This window comes from Dicentrarchus labrax, unplaced genomic scaffold, assembly GCF_905237075.1.
Source record: "Dicentrarchus labrax unplaced genomic scaffold, dlabrax2021, whole genome shotgun sequence".
Classification (NCBI taxonomy): Eukaryota; Metazoa; Chordata; class Actinopteri; family Moronidae; genus Dicentrarchus; species Dicentrarchus labrax.
Genome location: NW_026136708.1, coordinates 10,116,849 through 10,135,100, shown reverse-complemented (window position 1 = coordinate 10,135,100; position 18,252 = coordinate 10,116,849). Strand labels below are relative to the sequence as shown.

At 41.9% G+C, this 18,252-nt stretch overlaps 2 protein-coding genes across 3 annotated transcripts in view; both read left to right on the top strand.

The window, feature by feature from the left end:
- Positions 1-883: 883 nt before the first annotated feature.
- Positions 884-10,135, top strand: gpatch2 (G patch domain containing 2). Of its 2 annotated transcripts, none has more exons than XM_051408130.1 (10): positions 884-1,054; positions 1,829-2,072; positions 2,731-3,278; positions 3,829-3,893; positions 4,566-4,763; positions 5,346-5,466; positions 6,104-6,143; positions 6,330-6,394; positions 6,599-6,687; positions 8,402-10,135. In XM_051408130.1, the coding sequence occupies exons 1-10, from the start codon at positions 1,005-1,007 to the stop codon at positions 8,569-8,571; spliced, it is 1,590 nt and encodes a 529-aa protein (XP_051264090.1). In that variant the 5' UTR covers positions 884-1,004; the 3' UTR covers positions 8,572-10,135. The 2 variants fall into 2 exon arrangements, with proteins under 2 accessions (XP_051264090.1, XP_051264089.1); XM_051408129.1 differs by having other exon boundaries at positions 2,731-3,281.
- Positions 10,136-11,250: 1,115 nt separating this feature from the next.
- The window catches only part of LOC127367895 (estrogen-related receptor gamma), a 29,617-nt gene continuing 22,615 nt past the window's right edge, over positions 11,251-18,252 (top strand). The window contains exon 1 of the mRNA XM_051408135.1: positions 11,251-11,556. The gene's annotated coding sequence lies outside the window, so the exon portion shown is untranslated. The remainder of the gene's footprint in view (positions 11,557-18,252) is intronic.

The following is an 18,252-nucleotide window of genomic DNA, read 5'->3' as shown; positions in this document are numbered from 1 at the left end:
GCATGGGGTGGACTCCAAGTCTCCCTGGTACCCAGTGACTCTTCCAGTGACCACTGTAATTAATATGACGCTGGTGTCACTGATGTGTTTAACTAATAACATTTTATATTTATTTGATAGGCCAGCTGACTGCTTGTAACCATGACATCTGCCTCAATGTGAAGCCTTGTTCAATAAAGGTCTTCACTGCACTCCGGTGGTCAAAAGGGGTAAATACATCCAAACTTAGAATTAACGGCCTTGAGTTGCCTTCACTTACCAAAATAAAGCTCAGACTTATACGTACTTGGGTTGTATAGAATTGTTACACGGTAGTAAATAATAACTTAATATGTCTAGAAACAAAATACATCCTCTTATTCACATATCCTATGAAAAACAACAACCTATTTGCATCGACTAACAATGAAATGACTCACTACACTTACAGTTAAGCCAGGTTTTGGCTCACTTGTTTGTGTTACAAGCATATTACATGTTTTGATTAAGGTCAGGTTAGACTTTGTTGGTTAATTTAAGAAGAGAAAGTTAAGTTTAGCTTTAGTTGGTCGGTAAAAGGTTTGGTAAGGGTTTCAATTACTGTATGTTTGTAAATAAAACCCAAGAGGCACATTTTTCCCATTTTTCATGTGATGAATACATAATACACAATACATTAAATTGAGTACAACTTACAGACTGAAGAGAAGTAGTGTCTAGTGCTAGAAGAAAACATTTGTATAATATGGACTAAATAATAACAAAATAGACACAAAAAAATACCAAGACCCATTATTATTAACTGTTAATAATTATTACTGCTGCGTTCTCGTGTCACAAAGTTAATTTTCGGCAGCACCTGAAGGCAGCATAACACCTCCTGCTGCTTTCACGGTCTCCTCCTCCCGTTGTCGGGTATCGATCCAGCCAGCGGATCGTCAGCTTTTGTGTCAGGATGGTGTCTGTGGTCTGTAAATGTTTGTCCGTTGTTTCTGGCTAAAGGTATCTGGCATTTGGCGGCTTTAATGTTCCGTGCAGCTAATCTAAAAACCATCGGCAAAGCGGGAACCGGCTGGTAGGTGGTCTTTGAAATCACGTAACATATTGTTCACGTCCACTCCACTCTCTCGTGAATCAGCCGGCTAAAGAGCTAAAGCTAGCCATGCTAACTGGCTAGCAGCAAAGCTAATCTGAGTATCAAAGGGTTTCTTTGTTGTTTATTTACCGACGACAGTCGTTGTAACCACCACTCTGTGATATATTGGGTATTAATGGTATATAGTTATCTTTACTGGCAGTTTAACGTCTGTTGTAGTTTACTTAGGTCGCTAGAAAGACAACGTTACGCTAGCTCGGGAAGCTAATAAAAAAGCTAACTTAAAGCAGAGTTTAATGTCAGCGCTTATTGACGAGGAGTTTGTGAACGGCGTCGCAGGCTCTCAACTCAGTGAGTGATTTGCTAACATAAGTAGTAAGTTACGCGAAAAACTCATTGGGTTTTAACATCCAACTTTTACTCGACAAAAATACAAAATAAAAAGAAGATAATGTGTAAAATGTGAATAATTATCTGGCTAATGTGAGTGAGCGTCATAGCTGCACCCGTAGTTACCGTTGATGTCAGTTTGCCAGCTCGACGCTGCGGCGCGTGGATTTAGGTCTGATTGGACAATGATTGACACATTATTTGTCCGTCGCTTCCTCCACCGATGGCAATATAAATCAAGCTTACATACACACACAGATTTTATACGGCCTACCAAGTATCCAATAATACCCATCGCTCTCCTGCACACACTGCTCACTGCCTAGTATCCCCCCTTTCTCCCCCACCTCCCCCCTCTCTCAGGCACTTTCGCCGGACGATGGACGAGCTAGTCCATGACCTGGTGTCAGCACTGGAGGAGAGCTCTGAGCAAGCTGCCCGTGGTGGTTTCGGTGATGGAGGAGACCATGCACTGGCCGTGGGCTGCCTGCTGAAGAGACAGGCTCGGAAGCGGAGGGGTAGAAAACGCCGCTCGGACAACCCGCACCCGCCTTGGGAGACGGGCCACCTCAGTGAGGGTTCAGAGTCCAGTGTGGAAGAACATAAGGTGAGTTGCTGTGTCCTCCGTCACCGCACCCAACCATGATTCAATGGTTTACACACAGGCCTTTCTTTACACAGGATCTTTCAGGAGGGAAAAAAATGTGTCAACAAACCAACTGAAAGGTCCTTGAGCAAAAAAACATGCTCACCCTATTCTTTCCTTTTCCTGTTCTACTGTTACCTTCAGCCTTAGTAAATAGTAAACTCATATGGTTTCTTAAGTTGAATTGTCATTTTGTTTCACTTAATTTTTTCTTTTAATAATTTGAAATGGAATTTGAATGGTTACGTGAATGTGAATCACTGTAAAAACAGTGGGTGCAATAATTAAGAGATCTGGAACCAGGCTGCTGATACAGCTTGCTCCCTTTATCTTAATAGATATTCCACACTGTTCCAAGAGCAGTGAAACCTTAATCTGGTCTGATCCTTCGGTAATTGTAATCTGTTGGTCCCCACATGAAGTAGGAATTGACCCCTGAGTGCATATTCTTTGCATTTTAAGTGGCAGTGGTCTTTCTTCGTTACCATCTTGTTTTCAGTGTTAAGTAAATTGATCCTCACTCAGATATCGCTCTGGCCTAATTAACATCCTCAAGTTTCTAAATTTAGCATCAGAATCACAGTCTGCTATTTACCACATAACATGACGTTTGTTGCAGGACTACCGTGCCAGCACAGGGGGAGTGTCTGCTGCCAACAGCCATGCCCGTGACAACAGTGACTCAGATGAACAACTTGGCCCCAAACGGCGCACCCTCCTAACAGCTGACACAGGACGAAGCAAGAGGCCGCTTTGGCCGGATGACTTGGGTGTCTTGGGCTCCGCAGAGGGAACTCGCAGCCTTAGACGGAGACGTAAGGTCAAACGTATGGCTGTAGACCCGCCTGTAGAACCAGAACCACCCTCTTCCACCATGCTAGGGCCCCCACCTGTCCCCAAGGCCCGTGTTGGCAGCAGGCCGCACAGACTGGGTGCAAGTGAGGGCAGAGGCGCCATGGAGCTCTGTGCAGTTGGACTGGTAGGGCCAGGGGGAGGGAAAAACAGGGTGAAGAAGAGGAAACTGGCTACCCACAGGCTGGGAATGGAGGCAACAGATGAGGGGGTGGTGGTGGAGAGCGAGGATCCCATTTCTTCTCCAACGGAAGGGTGCAAGGACAAGATGGAGTTGGAGGAACAGAAAGGCTCAGATGAGGACATGAGTGACAGGTGGTTAGTGTTTTCACTTTACTTTTATGCCCTGTGTTTCCAGAGGTTGCAACTCCTCTGTCTCTGCTTCTGTGTAATGTATTTATGTGTGTGTTTGAGACACTGTAGACCAACAGGTAAGGTAACTCTGTAGGGTTGGGTATCAAACTTCTTCTTCTCCACTTCTTTGTTTTGACAGAAATGTGTCTGTTCTATTTAGTATCTAAAACAGTCAAATACCAGACACAGGCATGGCATTTTTGGCCACTCTTACTATCTATATTATTTATTCTTTGATCAGAATTTTGCAAATATATTATTAATTTAGCCAATTTTAGACTACTTGTGTTAAGGCAACATGTGACATTTTAAAAACCCTGGCTTCTATTGTTGAATGGAAAAAGGGGTCTGTAAAAAAAACAAAACATTTATATGGTATAAAAAAAAGTTTAATTTTAACTAGTTTTTCTTCTATTAGACTGGAATATACTTCTTATTGACTTGTTGTTTGGCATAAAAAAATCTTTTAATCTGTTTTTTAAATTGCTGTCGTCTTCTCCTTCCTTTTCAGTGAGACCAGCAGTGTCAGTAACAGCAGTGATGGAGGTCTTTACACCAATGATGAGGGGAGGCAAGGTACATACTGGAATACTTCTTTAAGATCATTGGTCTAACTCAAAACAAGTCTACACAGCAGGTATACAGTATGTTGGAAAATTAAAAATATGTAAAAACAACACAATTGTTACATATGCACAAAAAAAGGGCAACTTGTTCTGCAGTCTGATTCTCTGTCTCAGACCTTCATCAGCACATTAGGCCTGAGGCATGTGAACATTTGTTATTAGGAAACGTCAGCTGGTGCCAATTTCAAATACTCTGACTCTTCGAACCTTGTGCAAACACTCACCAACCATGGGTTCCTCTAAGCAGCTGTGCAAGGCTCTGCTTGATGCCCATTGATACCCACAGAAGTGTTTTCAGCTTGCGGTTTTAACAGTGTTAAATGTAATTAAGAGATGACAGGGGTCTCATTTTTGTATGTTTTTGGCCTGATAATGATTGCTATGCCTTTGTTCTGGTTGTGTTGTCATTTTAAGTCTAGTTGCTACATTTTTTTTGTTACATCAGTTGTTTCATACAGGTGTAGCCACTGTGTGTATGTAGCCTTTGTCAGTCCTGGACGCCACGGTTTTCCAACCAAACAATGTTAGACAGTGTTACATAGATGTTGAGGAAATATATCATGAATACATCTGTAGCATGATCATGAGGTGACCCTTTCTGCCTCCGTCCTCTCTTTTCCAGGTGACGATGAGCAGAGTGACTGGTTCTATGACGGTGAGCCGGGCTCCGGTTCAGGGCCCGGAGGTGCGTGTGGGATAGCAGGAGTGGTTCCCTGGTGGGAGAGGGAGACGGGACCAGAGGAGCTGGACCTAGCTGACCCTGTCTTCAACAGTATCCTCACTGGATCCTTCCCTCTCATGAGCCCTGGAGCACAGAGAGGTAGGCTGGAAACTCAGATACACTTGAAATAGATGTTCTGAAGGTGGCTTGTCACACACTTTGAAATTAAATGTAAATAAAACAACAGGTATTAATATAGTTATGTTTTACAATATAATCCTACACGTTTTGGGGGCCAATGGAAATGTGCTATTAGCTACATTTCACAATGTTGTTGCAATCTTATTTATGACCAGTAGGAGGCAAACACTTTCCACAGACAGAAATCGAGGCAGTATAGAGCCTGGCTACAAAGTGTTGTTGTATAGTAAATATAGGGAATACACTTACTACCTATGGCTTTAGCAAGCAGTACTTCAAAGAAAAAAACAACTGTAACTACAAATAATACATATATGATCATTTTGAGCAATCCTGTGCCTCTCTTTAATCAAATCTTCCTTTCCCCCACTCACTGATATCCCTGCCTTGTGCGGTATCACATCAAGATTGGAAGGACATATTGGGCTCAGTTGCCTTTCATCCAGTATAAACTGCCTGCTGCCCTTGAATGTTAAAATTATGAAACTAACCATATCATTTCAATAATTATTGCTAACAAACCCGCACTGTGTTTCTTAGGGTTCCAGGCCAGGCTCAGTCGTCTCCATGGAAACCAGCAGGCGTCTGAGGCGGGGCTGCAGGGCAGCTCCAGCCAAGGCTTCAATGACAGACTGGGCAGACAAAGCCAGGACGCCCATGAGTGAGTCCCCATCTTTTTAAAATTACCATTAAGTTCTGTTCTGTTATCTTTTTTTTTCACTGTGTATTTTCCTGTTGTTGTTGTTCATATATATTTTCTTAGTAATCAGTTCTTATGTTTGCACCTTAAGTTGCAATTTCCTTTATGAAATAAAGTGGTTGCACTAGAAAAGTCTCTAGTACACACTATTAGTTTGCAGAGAGCAAGGTTAGATAAACCAAAACCATAAGTTAATATAGCCTTAAATTGGTATCAACACAATATAAAGTGAACTGAAAACACATAACCGCATACACTGTATAGACACATTGTTTGACACTAGACATGACATGCAAGATCAGTCTTGTAGGGAGTTTTGGACTATTATATATTATATATACAACATTTGTCACCATTTTTGCAGATTAATTAATTGAAGTTATTAACCTGGAACTTCCTGCGGTCCAAATGCAAGTCATGTTCTCAAGTTAAAGTCTAAAAGGGTTCTTGGATTTCTGTAAAGGTTTTTATGGTGGACAAGGGCCAACAATTCACTTTCAGCAATAAATGATGATGAATAGTAGTTTACTTTTTGTCTCTGGAACGCTGCCTTAATGGGGATTTGAGGGCCCGAATGACACCATTATATCTCCAACAGGCCTTGGTTCAGCTCGGGCTCGAGGAGAGAACATGCACAGGTTAGCCATGTTTTTATTTTATCCCCTTTTCAAGTGGGTTGATAAGCAGAAATCCAAAGTGTAGATTTTGGTCTATTACAAGGACCCAGTGTGGTTGGTGTTAAATAAGAAGGGATTACTTACTCTAACTGCTTGAACATTTGTTTTTCCTTTTCTTTCCTTCTCTTTTCTTCACTGCCACTTTAGTTGCATTGGGACCCACGGTCAGACAGAGGGCATCGGAGAAGCTGTTCAGTAAAAACAGCCAGCAGGTGAGAACAACGGTTTAACTTAAAGCACCAATGATTTATGACCCCAACTCAGATTCATTTCCTTTAGTACCTGCTTTTGTCTCTGCTGTATTGGTTTCACAATGTTTAATAGTGTTTTTCAAATGAATAATAATACTTTCTGTAGTGCTGTGTGAAGTAAAACTAATGCTCCCATATTTTGGTCTTGCTTGGCCGGTTTTGCAGACAGACCAGCGGGCACCTCGGCTCTCTATGTACAGGGGATGTCAAGCGGAGGCGAAAAGCAGCCCCCCTCGGTTCCACCGCCCCCTCAGGTATTGGATGCACACCTAGCTACACCTCACACACCATCTGGCACTTTTTACCAACTGGCCCTTTTATTGTATTTTTGGCTCTTACTTTCTCACTTGTTTTCCTCCCCCTCTTGGTTGAGCTCAGTATGTTCACCAGCCTGCTTTCCTCATTGCCTTCTGTCTGGCACAGACACTGATGTAAACACAAGGGAATGGGATGAAAAAGTGAGGGTTTTGCTACACATTTTTAAAGGAATTAATTGAGGGAAGGGAGTCCCTCATCCTTCATAGTGCTCTCCCTCTCTTCTCCTCTCTCGTTATTAAACCCTGCTTTAGCTCTTAACCCCCTTTCCTCCTAAGCTTTGTTGGACAAGAGTCAACTGGCTGGTCATGCTGTCAGAGCAGAGATACTGGATTAGCTCTTAGCCAGTAACACTAGTGTACACCACCCCCACCCCATCCAAACCACTCTCCTTACCTCTGGGCCAGTTGATGCTTAGCTAGGAAGGCAAGGTATCAAAGTGTAATGCTGTTAGGTCAAACTCTTATAATAATATATTTTGAGCACCAGCTAAAGACATTACAAGATTCTGCTTGCTGCCTGTTGTGGGTACACTGCCTCTATTTAACCCCTGACTCAATATACAAATACGTGTTGCTAGGTGAAAATATGAGAACAGGAGCTAGAGGGAGTGGGCAGGCAATAAAAAGCTAAACTAAACAGCAAGGGGGAAAAAAATAGTGAAAGCTCTAATCAACGCTTGGGCAGCAGGCAAATGTTAATTTCATGTATTATAGACTTCTGAATATTTATTTTCCAAAGTGACACAATCAGTGATGCGTTGCAAATAGCAGGCACATTTGATACCTGCTCCAGACACAGGTGCGGCGCTCAGGAACAGCAGGTGTCGACCTCGCAGCAGGGTGGCGAGGGCCTGCCAAATTCACATCCTGACAATTTGGCTTGAACCCACCTGGGACTCAACAGTCATGCGTGTAAATGAGCGAGCGGCTTTGCCCTGTGCTTCATACAAATAAAGACGGGATTAAAAAGGGGAATGGGTCGGTGTCTGTGACTGGGCCGTGAACTTCCAGGAAGGGCGAGGACAAAATGACCACTGTCTGTTAGACATAGACGTGGTTGCGTTACAAACCTGGAAATGTGGCTAAGTTAATTACATTATTAAATTAGTAGCTTAACAATTTTAATAGAGTGGTGATGTCACTGGTGGAGGGCCTTCGTGCAACAAGCTTTACTGGCGTTTCTAACAGAAGGTAGACGAGACAAGAGCCTTTTAGCTTTGAAATTACAAACACTGCTACTAGACCTGCAACTTACATGATGGATAAATCACTTCACGCTCACAAGTTTCTAGAGCCAAATGTTAGCTTGTGTATGACTGCCGTGTGCCATTGTTAACATAGTATTTTAATAAGTTTGGATTTGACTAATGCATCTGCAGTTGGCCATTTTAAAGCTCTATGAATTATCTTGCTGTTTTCAAAGCTCACGTTTCAAAGAGCTGCTTGTCAGACCTTTATAGTTGACAGTTGCTGCTAATGAGCATTCATATTATTATTATTATTATTGCCTTTTATTATTGATGATGATGATGATGATAATTGTGTTCCTCTTGACACATTTGTCTCTGTAAATGTTAGAAATAGATATGTACGCTTACAAACAAGCTGTTGAAATCTTCCTCTCTTCTCACCTGTGACCTCTCTTTTTCAGGATTAGTTGGGGAGAACGCGCCTCCCATCCCTGACACCAACATGGGGAGCCGCATGTTGCAGACCATGGGCTGGAGCCCGGGGATGGGCCTGGGTCCAGAGGGCCGGGGCATCACCGAACCCATCCGGGCCACGCAAAGACCCAAAGGCACAGGTCTAGGTTTCAACTGAACACCTGGTTTTCGAATCCTGAACCTGAAGCATGCTGGGACAAGACGCCCCAAGAACTATGAGTGTGAGGGACAGGAAATGCTTCTCAGTGCAATGAACAATAAAAACCGGTTCACAATAATCCAGGATAAGAGTCGTAAGAAGGGAAGGAATAAGGCTTGTCCTAGCAACAGTCTGTGATGAAAGAGAAACTTTCCCATATTGGGGAAACTTCAAGAAGCATGGGGTATCCACACAGATTGTTCCCACAAAAAAAGTGAATGACTGAAATGGAGCTGGAGAAAAGTCTGAAAACATGTCCACTCAAGACACTCCATGTTGGAGAAAATAAATGACATTGATGCCTCATTGTTAGTGTGTTAAGCTGGCATGCTGCCTCAGCCCCGTTACCTCAGATGCTATTGTCACAGGCAGGAAAACTGGGGTAATTCTGACCATATACCGAATGCGCAAATGATGGTGTGTATTTTTTTTTTTTTTTTTTCAGTAAGCGCGTTTGGTTGAATTAATGATAAATGGTTTTATCCAATATTGCACAAGAATTTTGGAATCAAAGACTATATTAGGCCATACCTCAATTTAGGTTACTTTTTTTTTTTTATGTAATGAAGTTCGGGTACACTGTATGGATGTGTGTTGGACTATCTGGATGGCTTTCCCATCCATTTTAATGTTGGTTTAATGGAAGAAGTCATGTCATCAGAATGTTTTTATCTATCCAAAAACAAAACCGATAAAAATCAAACCCACAATTTTCCCTTCATTTAGCACCGCTATGTATGCATGTGCAGCCGAATGTTTACTAAGAAAACACGTTTGGACACGTGAGGTAAAGTTTTGCCAACGACTTGCTCGACTGTCCTATTTTACCAAGTTTTGTTTAGGTAATTTCTCCTAACATATGTTTGTACTGCATACTGCAGTATTTAACCATCCTAACCATCTCTTGACAGTATATAACAAAATGGTTATATGATTGTGACAAGAATTTCAGTGTTTCAATACAGGTTGGAAATTCCCATGAAATGCAGAGAATTGTTGTCATACATATATAAAGGTAGCCTATGTTCACAGGTGTTTTCACTCAATCAGCCTGATCAGGACTGAGGGTGAGTACAGACCTGAGGTCGAATCAGACAGAGGTGAAAACGTGTGTGACTATGCACGGCCTTTACCTACATTAAAAAATGGAGGAAGTTTAATTACATATTTAAAATTGGTTTTAGACCCAGTGTCATTTACTTAATTGTGATATTTTTTTCTTGCATTTATTTAGGCTGTTGGGTATTATAGCTTACCTGCAACCATAGATTGTCCTGAAAACAGATCATTGTAAGTGCAGGTAGAGAGATTAAAGTCTAAAAAAAAAAAAAAAAAAAAAAAATGAAATTATCAATGAAAAATTGTGTGGGAAGTTGTACTGTAACAATATTTGTTTCCTGCACTCCATTGTTGTAACTATTGAGCAGCAGATGGATGGCTTTACCCCACATGGGCTGTTCAGAAAAGTGTGAGATGAGCTCTCAGTGACACAAACAAATATTAAACTCAGAGACTGCCTAAACTATGTGGTAGTAATTGTCCTATGAGGCCAACCCCCCCCTCCATTTCATCAGGTGGTTTAAACCTAATTGCATTTTGTTTTTACTAGAGCCTGATCACAGCTGCATTTTTAAGCAAATATTGATATCACAATTTAAAAGTTAAAAATATACAATAATCACATATTGGCAGATATTTATTTAAGCACCACATACATTTCCAGTGTGTAACATTTAGGAGGATCTATTGGTAGAAATGGAATATATTCTATTCAGAGGCATGCTTTCATTAGTGTCTGCTTGTGTTTTTGTACCTACCACATTGAGCCGCCATGTTTGTACCTAGAGATGTGGACTCAACTTCATTTGACAGAATAAAGGGCTGTGACTTGACTTACCTGAAAAAAAAAAAAAATGCTCGAGACTTGGACATTGAGCAAGCACACTGGATTTAAAGTTCTCGCCTGGTTTGTTGAACATCTAAAAAATATACATGACAGTGCTCAACAAGATTTACGTCAATGCTGATAAACCTGTTATAAATCAATCATCAATCAAATTGTCAGTATTTTGGGCAGGCAAAGAACTTCCAGCTGCTAACTGAGACTTTCTTTGACTGTTTGAATGTAGTTTTTCACAGTCAAATCATCAGTCCATTGTAAATGGAGCCGATTCATGGCTGTACATCAACATTCAAGCCTCTCACTCTCATCATGACATCCACTGATGAAACCAGGAGAACTTTCTAGGCTTTATGTTTTTCAGACAGCACGTGCACAAACGCATTCACGGCTCCTTTTTTTGAAGAGAGCTTTAATCCATAACTTCCCATAACAACGTGCCCTCTAAATAGTTCCAACTCTATCAACACATGCATCACATTCACATGCTGACTCAACATCACTGAAACATGATGCTCTCTCTCTCTTTCTCTCTCTCTCTCTCACACTGTCTCCCTCCCTCTTTTCTCTCCCTCTCTCCCATCTTTGCAAGGCTGCAATAGAAATCCCTCCTCTGTATCTATGGGAATACTGGAGCGCTGTGTGTCCTCTACCCTCCCTTCTACTCACCCCCTCCCTCTGCATATAAGGGAGCGCTGGCTGTCCCCCCCCCCCCCCGCACACCCTCCCACAGCCTGCTCCCCCTCACCACCCTTTCTCTTACACACACTTTCTGTCTGACACACTCTCTCAGGACTCCCTCTGCGAGCAAGCTAGGCAGGTAGGTAGGTAAACTCAGCACTGGATCAGAGAGGAGAGAAGAGAAGGAGAGGGGGAGTGTGTGTGTTTATGTATTTGTGTGTGTGTGTGCGCGCTGCTGCATCGCTGAGCTACAGAGACCGGAGGCAAGGAGAGCTGGAGCGTTTGTCCTTGAGACTGACTGACTGACTGACTGCAGCTGTAGAGCGGAGGACCAGCCATCCAGCCAGTGGATGAACCTGACAGTGAGTACTAAGCAAAAGCAATAAGATGAGCCAAAAGGGAAGAAGTAGACGCAGCAGGCTTCTTTTAATTGCAGTAAATGTATTTTTGTTCCCCGTCTGCTCAGAAACAGTCCAGTGTGGTGTTTGAATGGAAACAGATGTGTGTGTGTGTGTGTGGCCAGGTGAAGGTCTACTCTGCTCCCAGGTGAACTCATCTCTCAGGCTTTTTATTGGCTCCCATCACTACTTGCTTTTCAACCTATGTAGGACTTTGTTTGCAGTTCAGCAATTGTTCAGCAATTCAGTGTGTGTTTCTGCGGCAGCGTCCAGTGTGTCTTTCTGTGTGTGTGTGTGTGTGTGTGTGTGTGTGTGTGTGGCGTCAAGAAAGATGTCAGGAAACACAACATTACTGTACATCTCTACAGCTCTGTCCCCGCTCCCCTCTCCCCCCCCCCTTCTTTCCCACTGCTTCTGTTGACAGATCGATAGTTATGCATCTATAATTGGAAGTCATCATTTATGGCGACCCTCCAAAGCGAGTCATTATCATGTGTAATCTTGCAGAAAATTACATTTTGACTGGTGTACCTTGGCGTGGCCAGGAATCAGTGGGCTGTGCTGAGAGGGCTAACTGGCTGCAAGGGATGACCGGAAGGTGGGGTTACTACAAGAAGACCCCCAAAGCCTAGAGAAGGGTGGTGTAGGCTGGGGGGGAAGGCAGGGATGGTTGAGGGAGGGAGGGGGGGCGGCAGAGCTGTGAGGCAATGGGCCTGGTGTCACATTTTGCCTGAAAAGCAAAGAAGTCCCAGCAGTGCCCCTGGGTGCATTTGTGTGATCAGATGAGGGAGGACAGGAGGGAGTCGTGGACAGAAGGAAGGCACGGCAACACAGTGTGAAGGATTAGAAAGAAGAAGGGAAGGAGGTAAAGGAATCAGAGAAAGATAGGCAAGTATTGGCGTTAGCTCTCTCCGTGGTGTGAGACAGCGTCGTGAGCTGAGACTGGCTCACCTGTGGAGCTGCTGACAGAATGTGTTAGGCCACGTTAGAGGGCTGGCTCTGGATGGATGGGTAGAAAGGAGCCGGAAGGTGAATACATAAAGCTGTGTAGACTTTTTTTTTAAACAAACGTCAGGATAGCTCTTTTATTCTCTGTGTATGTCTGTGTTGATGTGTTTATTGTAGACATGCTGACAATGAGCCAGAGGGGTAAATTTGCCACCTGTGGAGATAAAAGTGATATGATGAGATAGACTGTGTGCGTTTTTTTATTTTTTTTGGCGTGTGTGTGTGCGATTATGTGAAAGTGTGTATAATAGTTCCTGACATCAGCAGTGTGTGGTGCTGACTTCCAGGTTTCTGTGTGTGTTGCACCCGCACCGGTGGCTCCTCACCTAAGACAGGTCTGGGAACAAGGTGTGTGTGTGTGTAGCAGGGGGTTAACTTGAGAAAAAGCACGTGTATGAACCACATTTGTTCAATTAAAGTAAATTTTATTTATACAGATCAAAACCACACATCAGGATCACACATTCTCCAAATTAAAAGTACTGGTTCTGCAGAAAAATGTCCCTTATGACGGATAAATGAATATTTATTATAATAATACTGATGTAACAATGTGAAAGCCACAATTTACTGTTGTATCAGGTTGAGGTGGAGCTGATTTTAACTACTTCATATACAGTTGGTAGTTGTGTCCAGTGCTTTCCAACGCAGGGGTCAAGCCCCTCCGAAGGGTCACAAGATAAATCTGAGGGGTTGGGTCATGTGTTGCTATGCAAATCTTTATTCCTATTATAAACATTTGTGTCAATTACTTAATGTTTTTAGCCATACTAGCGGCTCTAGGAGTGGCAATGTCGGTCGGCCAGTCGACCACACTTGTTAATATCTCAACAACTATCAAATGGATTGCCCTGACATTTGATACAGGCATTCATGTTCCCCAGAGGATGGACTGCAGCAACTTAGCTTTAAGTATAAGCATCATACTTACTAAACATCTACGTGTTTTTATTGTTTCTATGAACATGTTGGCATGACGATGTTATATTGAACTGAAAGTACAGTACAGCCTCACAGAGCATAGCAGTGGACTCTCTTGTTTTGTGAATTATTAAATAATTGTATGTCTTTGGGCCACAAACTGTGATTTAAGTGGAACCATCTGTCAATTTTAGAGAATAATTGTCACAAGTCAATAAAGTTGGGAACCACTGGTTTAATTCTTAACACTAAATTGCATTTTACGAGCTTATTATATATTTTTCACGTAACATTTTAATATGCAACTTAACTGCAGCTGCCAGACATAAAAAGTGGAGTCATAAGAACAATATCTCCCTCTGAACTGAAGTGGTTTAGAAGCACAACATAGCAGAAAATAGCAATACTCAAGTGAACTTCACTCCCACCACTGCAAATCACAAATTTGGTTTGAAAGGCTAACTTAAGTAAAACCTTTTTAAGGGGAAAAATTAAATGGAATTAATCGGAAAGAGCAAAAGAGGAGGGGTCCCTCTTTCAGCAGTGACAGAAATGCATTATATGTTAAACGTACAGAGTATACAGCAAAAATTACAGAGAACTAGAATAAATAAATAACATGCAAAACACATGAAAAATATTGAAACAGGTGCCTCCAAGCGCTTGCTGGACGTGGACCACAAACCTCCTCTGCACCACGAAGACAAACTGACAGCACACTGAGAAACTGACAGGGCAAGCTAAGGCTAATGCTGGAGACCAGAAGCTGACCTGTAAATCCAAAACTGCTTGTTGAGAATATGAAGGGGTGCTGTGGTAATAAATAAAATAAAGTTGTTAGGAGAGGCCTGGTTACATAATCGCCCTACAAACTTCCTGCCAGAAGACGACTTGGCACAATGACTGGACGACGGGAAACAATGCAATGTACACGCTCCATAATTAGGATAAACTGTTTAAACTTCAGTCACATTAGAGCTCCATTACAGTCCCTAACAGTGTTTTAAATAATCAACCCTTATCAGGTTTGTGGTCAATTCAAGAAAGGTAAAAAGCTGCTGTCAAATAAATATGCCCACTAGGGGGCAGTCCAGCCCCTAACTTATTAGGGTATGCACACCAATTATAAGAGCCTATATTTCAGGAGTTTTTACTGCATTTAGTCTCAAATATTCATAAAATGATCCCAAATTAGTCCTAGTGAAACCCTGCCTGCCTTCCTGTGCATACATGTTTCCCAGCACTGACTCACTTCCTCCCCAGCGGGACCATAGGATCTCCAGATAAGTGAAAACCATTTGAAGACCATTGACCCTCTGAGGATAGCAGCAGCAGGTCCCAGCAGCTCTAAGTGACATTTCTATGGTTACGTTGCTTTAAGTTTCTCCCAGAGGCTTTCTAAGGTTTCTGGCATGGATGTGTGTGTGTGTGTGTGTGTGTGTGTGTGTGTGTGTGTGTGTGTGTGTGTGTGTGTGTGTGTGTGTGTGTGTGTGTGTGATTGTGACCTCTGATCTCTGTACAGTGCAATAGAGATCAATACAGTGAAACTGATCCTATTCCAAGTGCTCATCTGTCAGTCAGTCCATCATTTTACATATCATTTCCCTCCCATTCATCTATTTAAAGACACTGTAAAGCATGCATATAGCACAAAGCTTTTTCCCTCCATTTATATCATTCATGTTCTTCATCTCATTTTTCTTCTTCCTTTTCTCCTTCTCCCCTTTTTCTTCCCTCCGCTACCTCCCCCCTCTCCTTTTGTAAACCATTTAAGTGTCTAAGCGGTACTGTGTTGGTGCAGCGAGACAATGGTGTTTGCACACAGTGTCAATAGTCTTTCCCTCTGTCTCAGTAATTGATGGATGACTGTGAGTCAGGCATAAACTAAGCAGATTACACTCACCAGATCTGAGGGCTCATGCTAATGTGTGTGTGTGTGTGTGTGTGTGTGTGTGTGTGTGTGTGTGTGTGTGTGTGTGTGTGTGTGTGTGTGTGTGTTTGTGTGTGTTTGCGTGCATGGTGGGGGTTAGAGTTGCAGAGTTACTACCCAGTTTTGGAAGTCAATCTGACAGCTGTCCCTGCAGGCTGAGATTTGGTGGCTGTGAGTTTAGGGATGAGGAGAAAAGGGGTGAACACATACAGACACACACACACACACACACACACACACACACACACACACACACACACACACACACACACACACACACACGTGAGGGTGTCTGCTTCACTTCTACTTTTCCATTTCTTCAGAGAAAACGGGATGCATCTGGTGTGTGGGGTCAATAGCTGGCAGCTGGGTGCTCTGTTACAGGCAGCGTCCCTCCGGAGCAGCTATCGAGCTCCTGTCTTCGGCTCAGCCTCACCAGTGTACAAATATTTTTTTGATGTTTAACTGCAGCCTTGCGTGTTCAGTTTCATTTGCTGCATTTCACTTGTTTCCATTTCTTGTTACGCCTGGATTTTGCTTTGCTTCGTGTCATTGTCCTCTCTGTTCACTTTACTTGTCATTCGTCTTCTGTGGTTTTTGACGCTTTTGTTTGTTTAAAGTTGACATGGTTTTTATTTCATCTGAACTGTACAAGTTGCCTTTTTGTGCCTTTATATATTTTATTTTACTTAAATACATTTTTCATGCAGCAGAAGGGTTTAGTGTCTATACGACTCCTTTATAGCACAACTGATTTTTGAGGCCAGTACTGATATTAATGTGATATATCAGCTTTTTACATAAAAACTAACTTTTTGACAACCATCTATCTATTAATTAAAAAAATAGGCATTTTATGGTTTAAAAATAAACCTCAATCAGTGTTCTCTGGTGGCACTGTTTCCAAATTATTAAAAACATATTTTTGCCATTTCTGTCCTGTGATTTCTTGTTACTGTTGCCCAACATACCAATAATACCAATAAACTGTGTCTGCTGTAAGCTATTGGCTGATATATTGGTACGGATGATTTATCAGTCTAGCTTTCCTTTATATAGAATCCCAGAAAATGTGTTGTTTAGTCCAAAAGTAGATACTGGATACACAATACAGAAAATGTATCAAGAGTAGTAACAGAACTGTTAAAGGCAACATGTCAAAAACTGCAGGACAAAAAAAGCTGTTCAGATATGGCAATTTACTGCTTTTCTCTGCTTTGTATTATTTTAAATACAGTTGAGTTTGGGGACTGTTATGTGGACAAAACAAGGATTGTTGACTGATGACTGTTTTAATCAGTGCTCGAATAAAACAAGACTACAAGTCCACAGCTATTCTAGCAGCTCTGTGATGATGTTTACAGGCACAGCAGTGCTTTGAGATTAAAGCTAACATGCTCACAATGACAATGTTAACATGCTGACATTAAGCATGTAATTTAAGCAGTCATATCATTAGGAATTTGGCTATGATCCAATGTATTGGACAAATTAAAGGTCCAGTGTGTAGGATTTAGCAAACCTGTAACCTTTCTATTTAGGTTACCTCAAACTACATCAAACTCTGACAGAGCCTCTGCAAAGTGAAACAAACAGCTTTTGTACAGCAGTACAAACAGTAATGAGGAAATTATCAGAATAAATAAACTACGCGTTCTGCCCTTTAAGTGGTTCACTTGACGCCACTCTGGCTTGACTCAAGTGTGTCTTACTATTGTTGTGGTGCGACTCAAGACCACTCAGCTGGTGCCAAGGAAAATATCAACCATTGATAAAAAAAAAAAAAAGGTTAATCTCGGTTTTAATTTCCACCTGCGCTTGTATATGTGAAAAACTCCTCAGCTTTGTTTGAGCGAATAAAGAATCCATTGATGGCAGTTGCCAAACTAAAAGCCACCGAGAGATAAGAGCCACTTCGCTTTAACGTCAACATTCAGTTTCCTAAATGGTTTATAAAAGATTATTTCTCAGTGTAGATAATGTTTTATGTGATACATTAACTTTTTGATATGAGATTTGATACGATAGTAGCACTCAGTGTCTGGCTTTTTGTATTTTATGGTTGAGATAAAATTATCTAACATTAGAAATCACACTCTCTTTATCTTTTATGGGTTTTTATATGTCTACCTTCTCCTTTGTGTTTGCGTTCATATGTTTGTTTACACATGTAGCGTGTCTGTGTGTGTGTGGCTGCTTTAATGCGGTGTGCGTTTTTTGTTGGCGAGCTGTTTCATGTGGTGCATAATGAGATAAGGCCTACTCCATGCAGTCTGCTGTCTGGCCTTTATCTGAGCAACAGATTAGTGCAGGTGATTTCATTCCTGTGGAGATCGGTGAAGGTTCAGCTCAGAGCACAACGTCATGACGACGAGAGAGGAAGAGACAGGCCCGAGACTGACATAAAAAGAGCAGAAAGGTTTACAAATACCAAACTGCCTTATAGCTGATACATGTTCGATGCTGCAATATCTGGAAATGGTATTTTTTCCATCACCGTAGACACAGGTTGAATTTTCAGATACTTGTTCTTTGTTTAAGTGAGTCACAGAAGTCAACAGGAAAACGTATTTATTATTACATTATGTTCCTTTGAAAACTGAAGATACTGAACCGCATGTTTCTGTGTTTGTACACTGATGGACAATGTTTCATTGCTGCACCAACCCGATATTGTTTAATATATTAATTCGGAAAGAACTGGAACAATGTGGAAAGAAGATGTTTATTCACGCCACACAGTGACATGTTCGGACCTCAGGGTAAACCATCATGATTCAAATTTGACCCACGAGTCCAGA

Bases quoted from the DNA above. Each gene is read 5' to 3' on its own strand.
- gpatch2 (XM_051408129.1), top strand. From the start codon at position 1,005: ATGTTCCGTGCAGCTAATCTAAAAACCATCGGCAAAGCGGGAACCGGC. The intron at 3,282-3,828 runs GTTAGTGTTTTC...CTTCCTTTTCAG, and splicing joins GAGGACATGAGTGACAGGTG to TGAGACCAGCAGTGTCAGTA. The intron at 6,688-8,401 runs GTATTGGATGCA...TCTCTTTTTCAG, and splicing joins CGGTTCCACCGCCCCCTCAG to GATTAGTTGGGGAGAACGCG.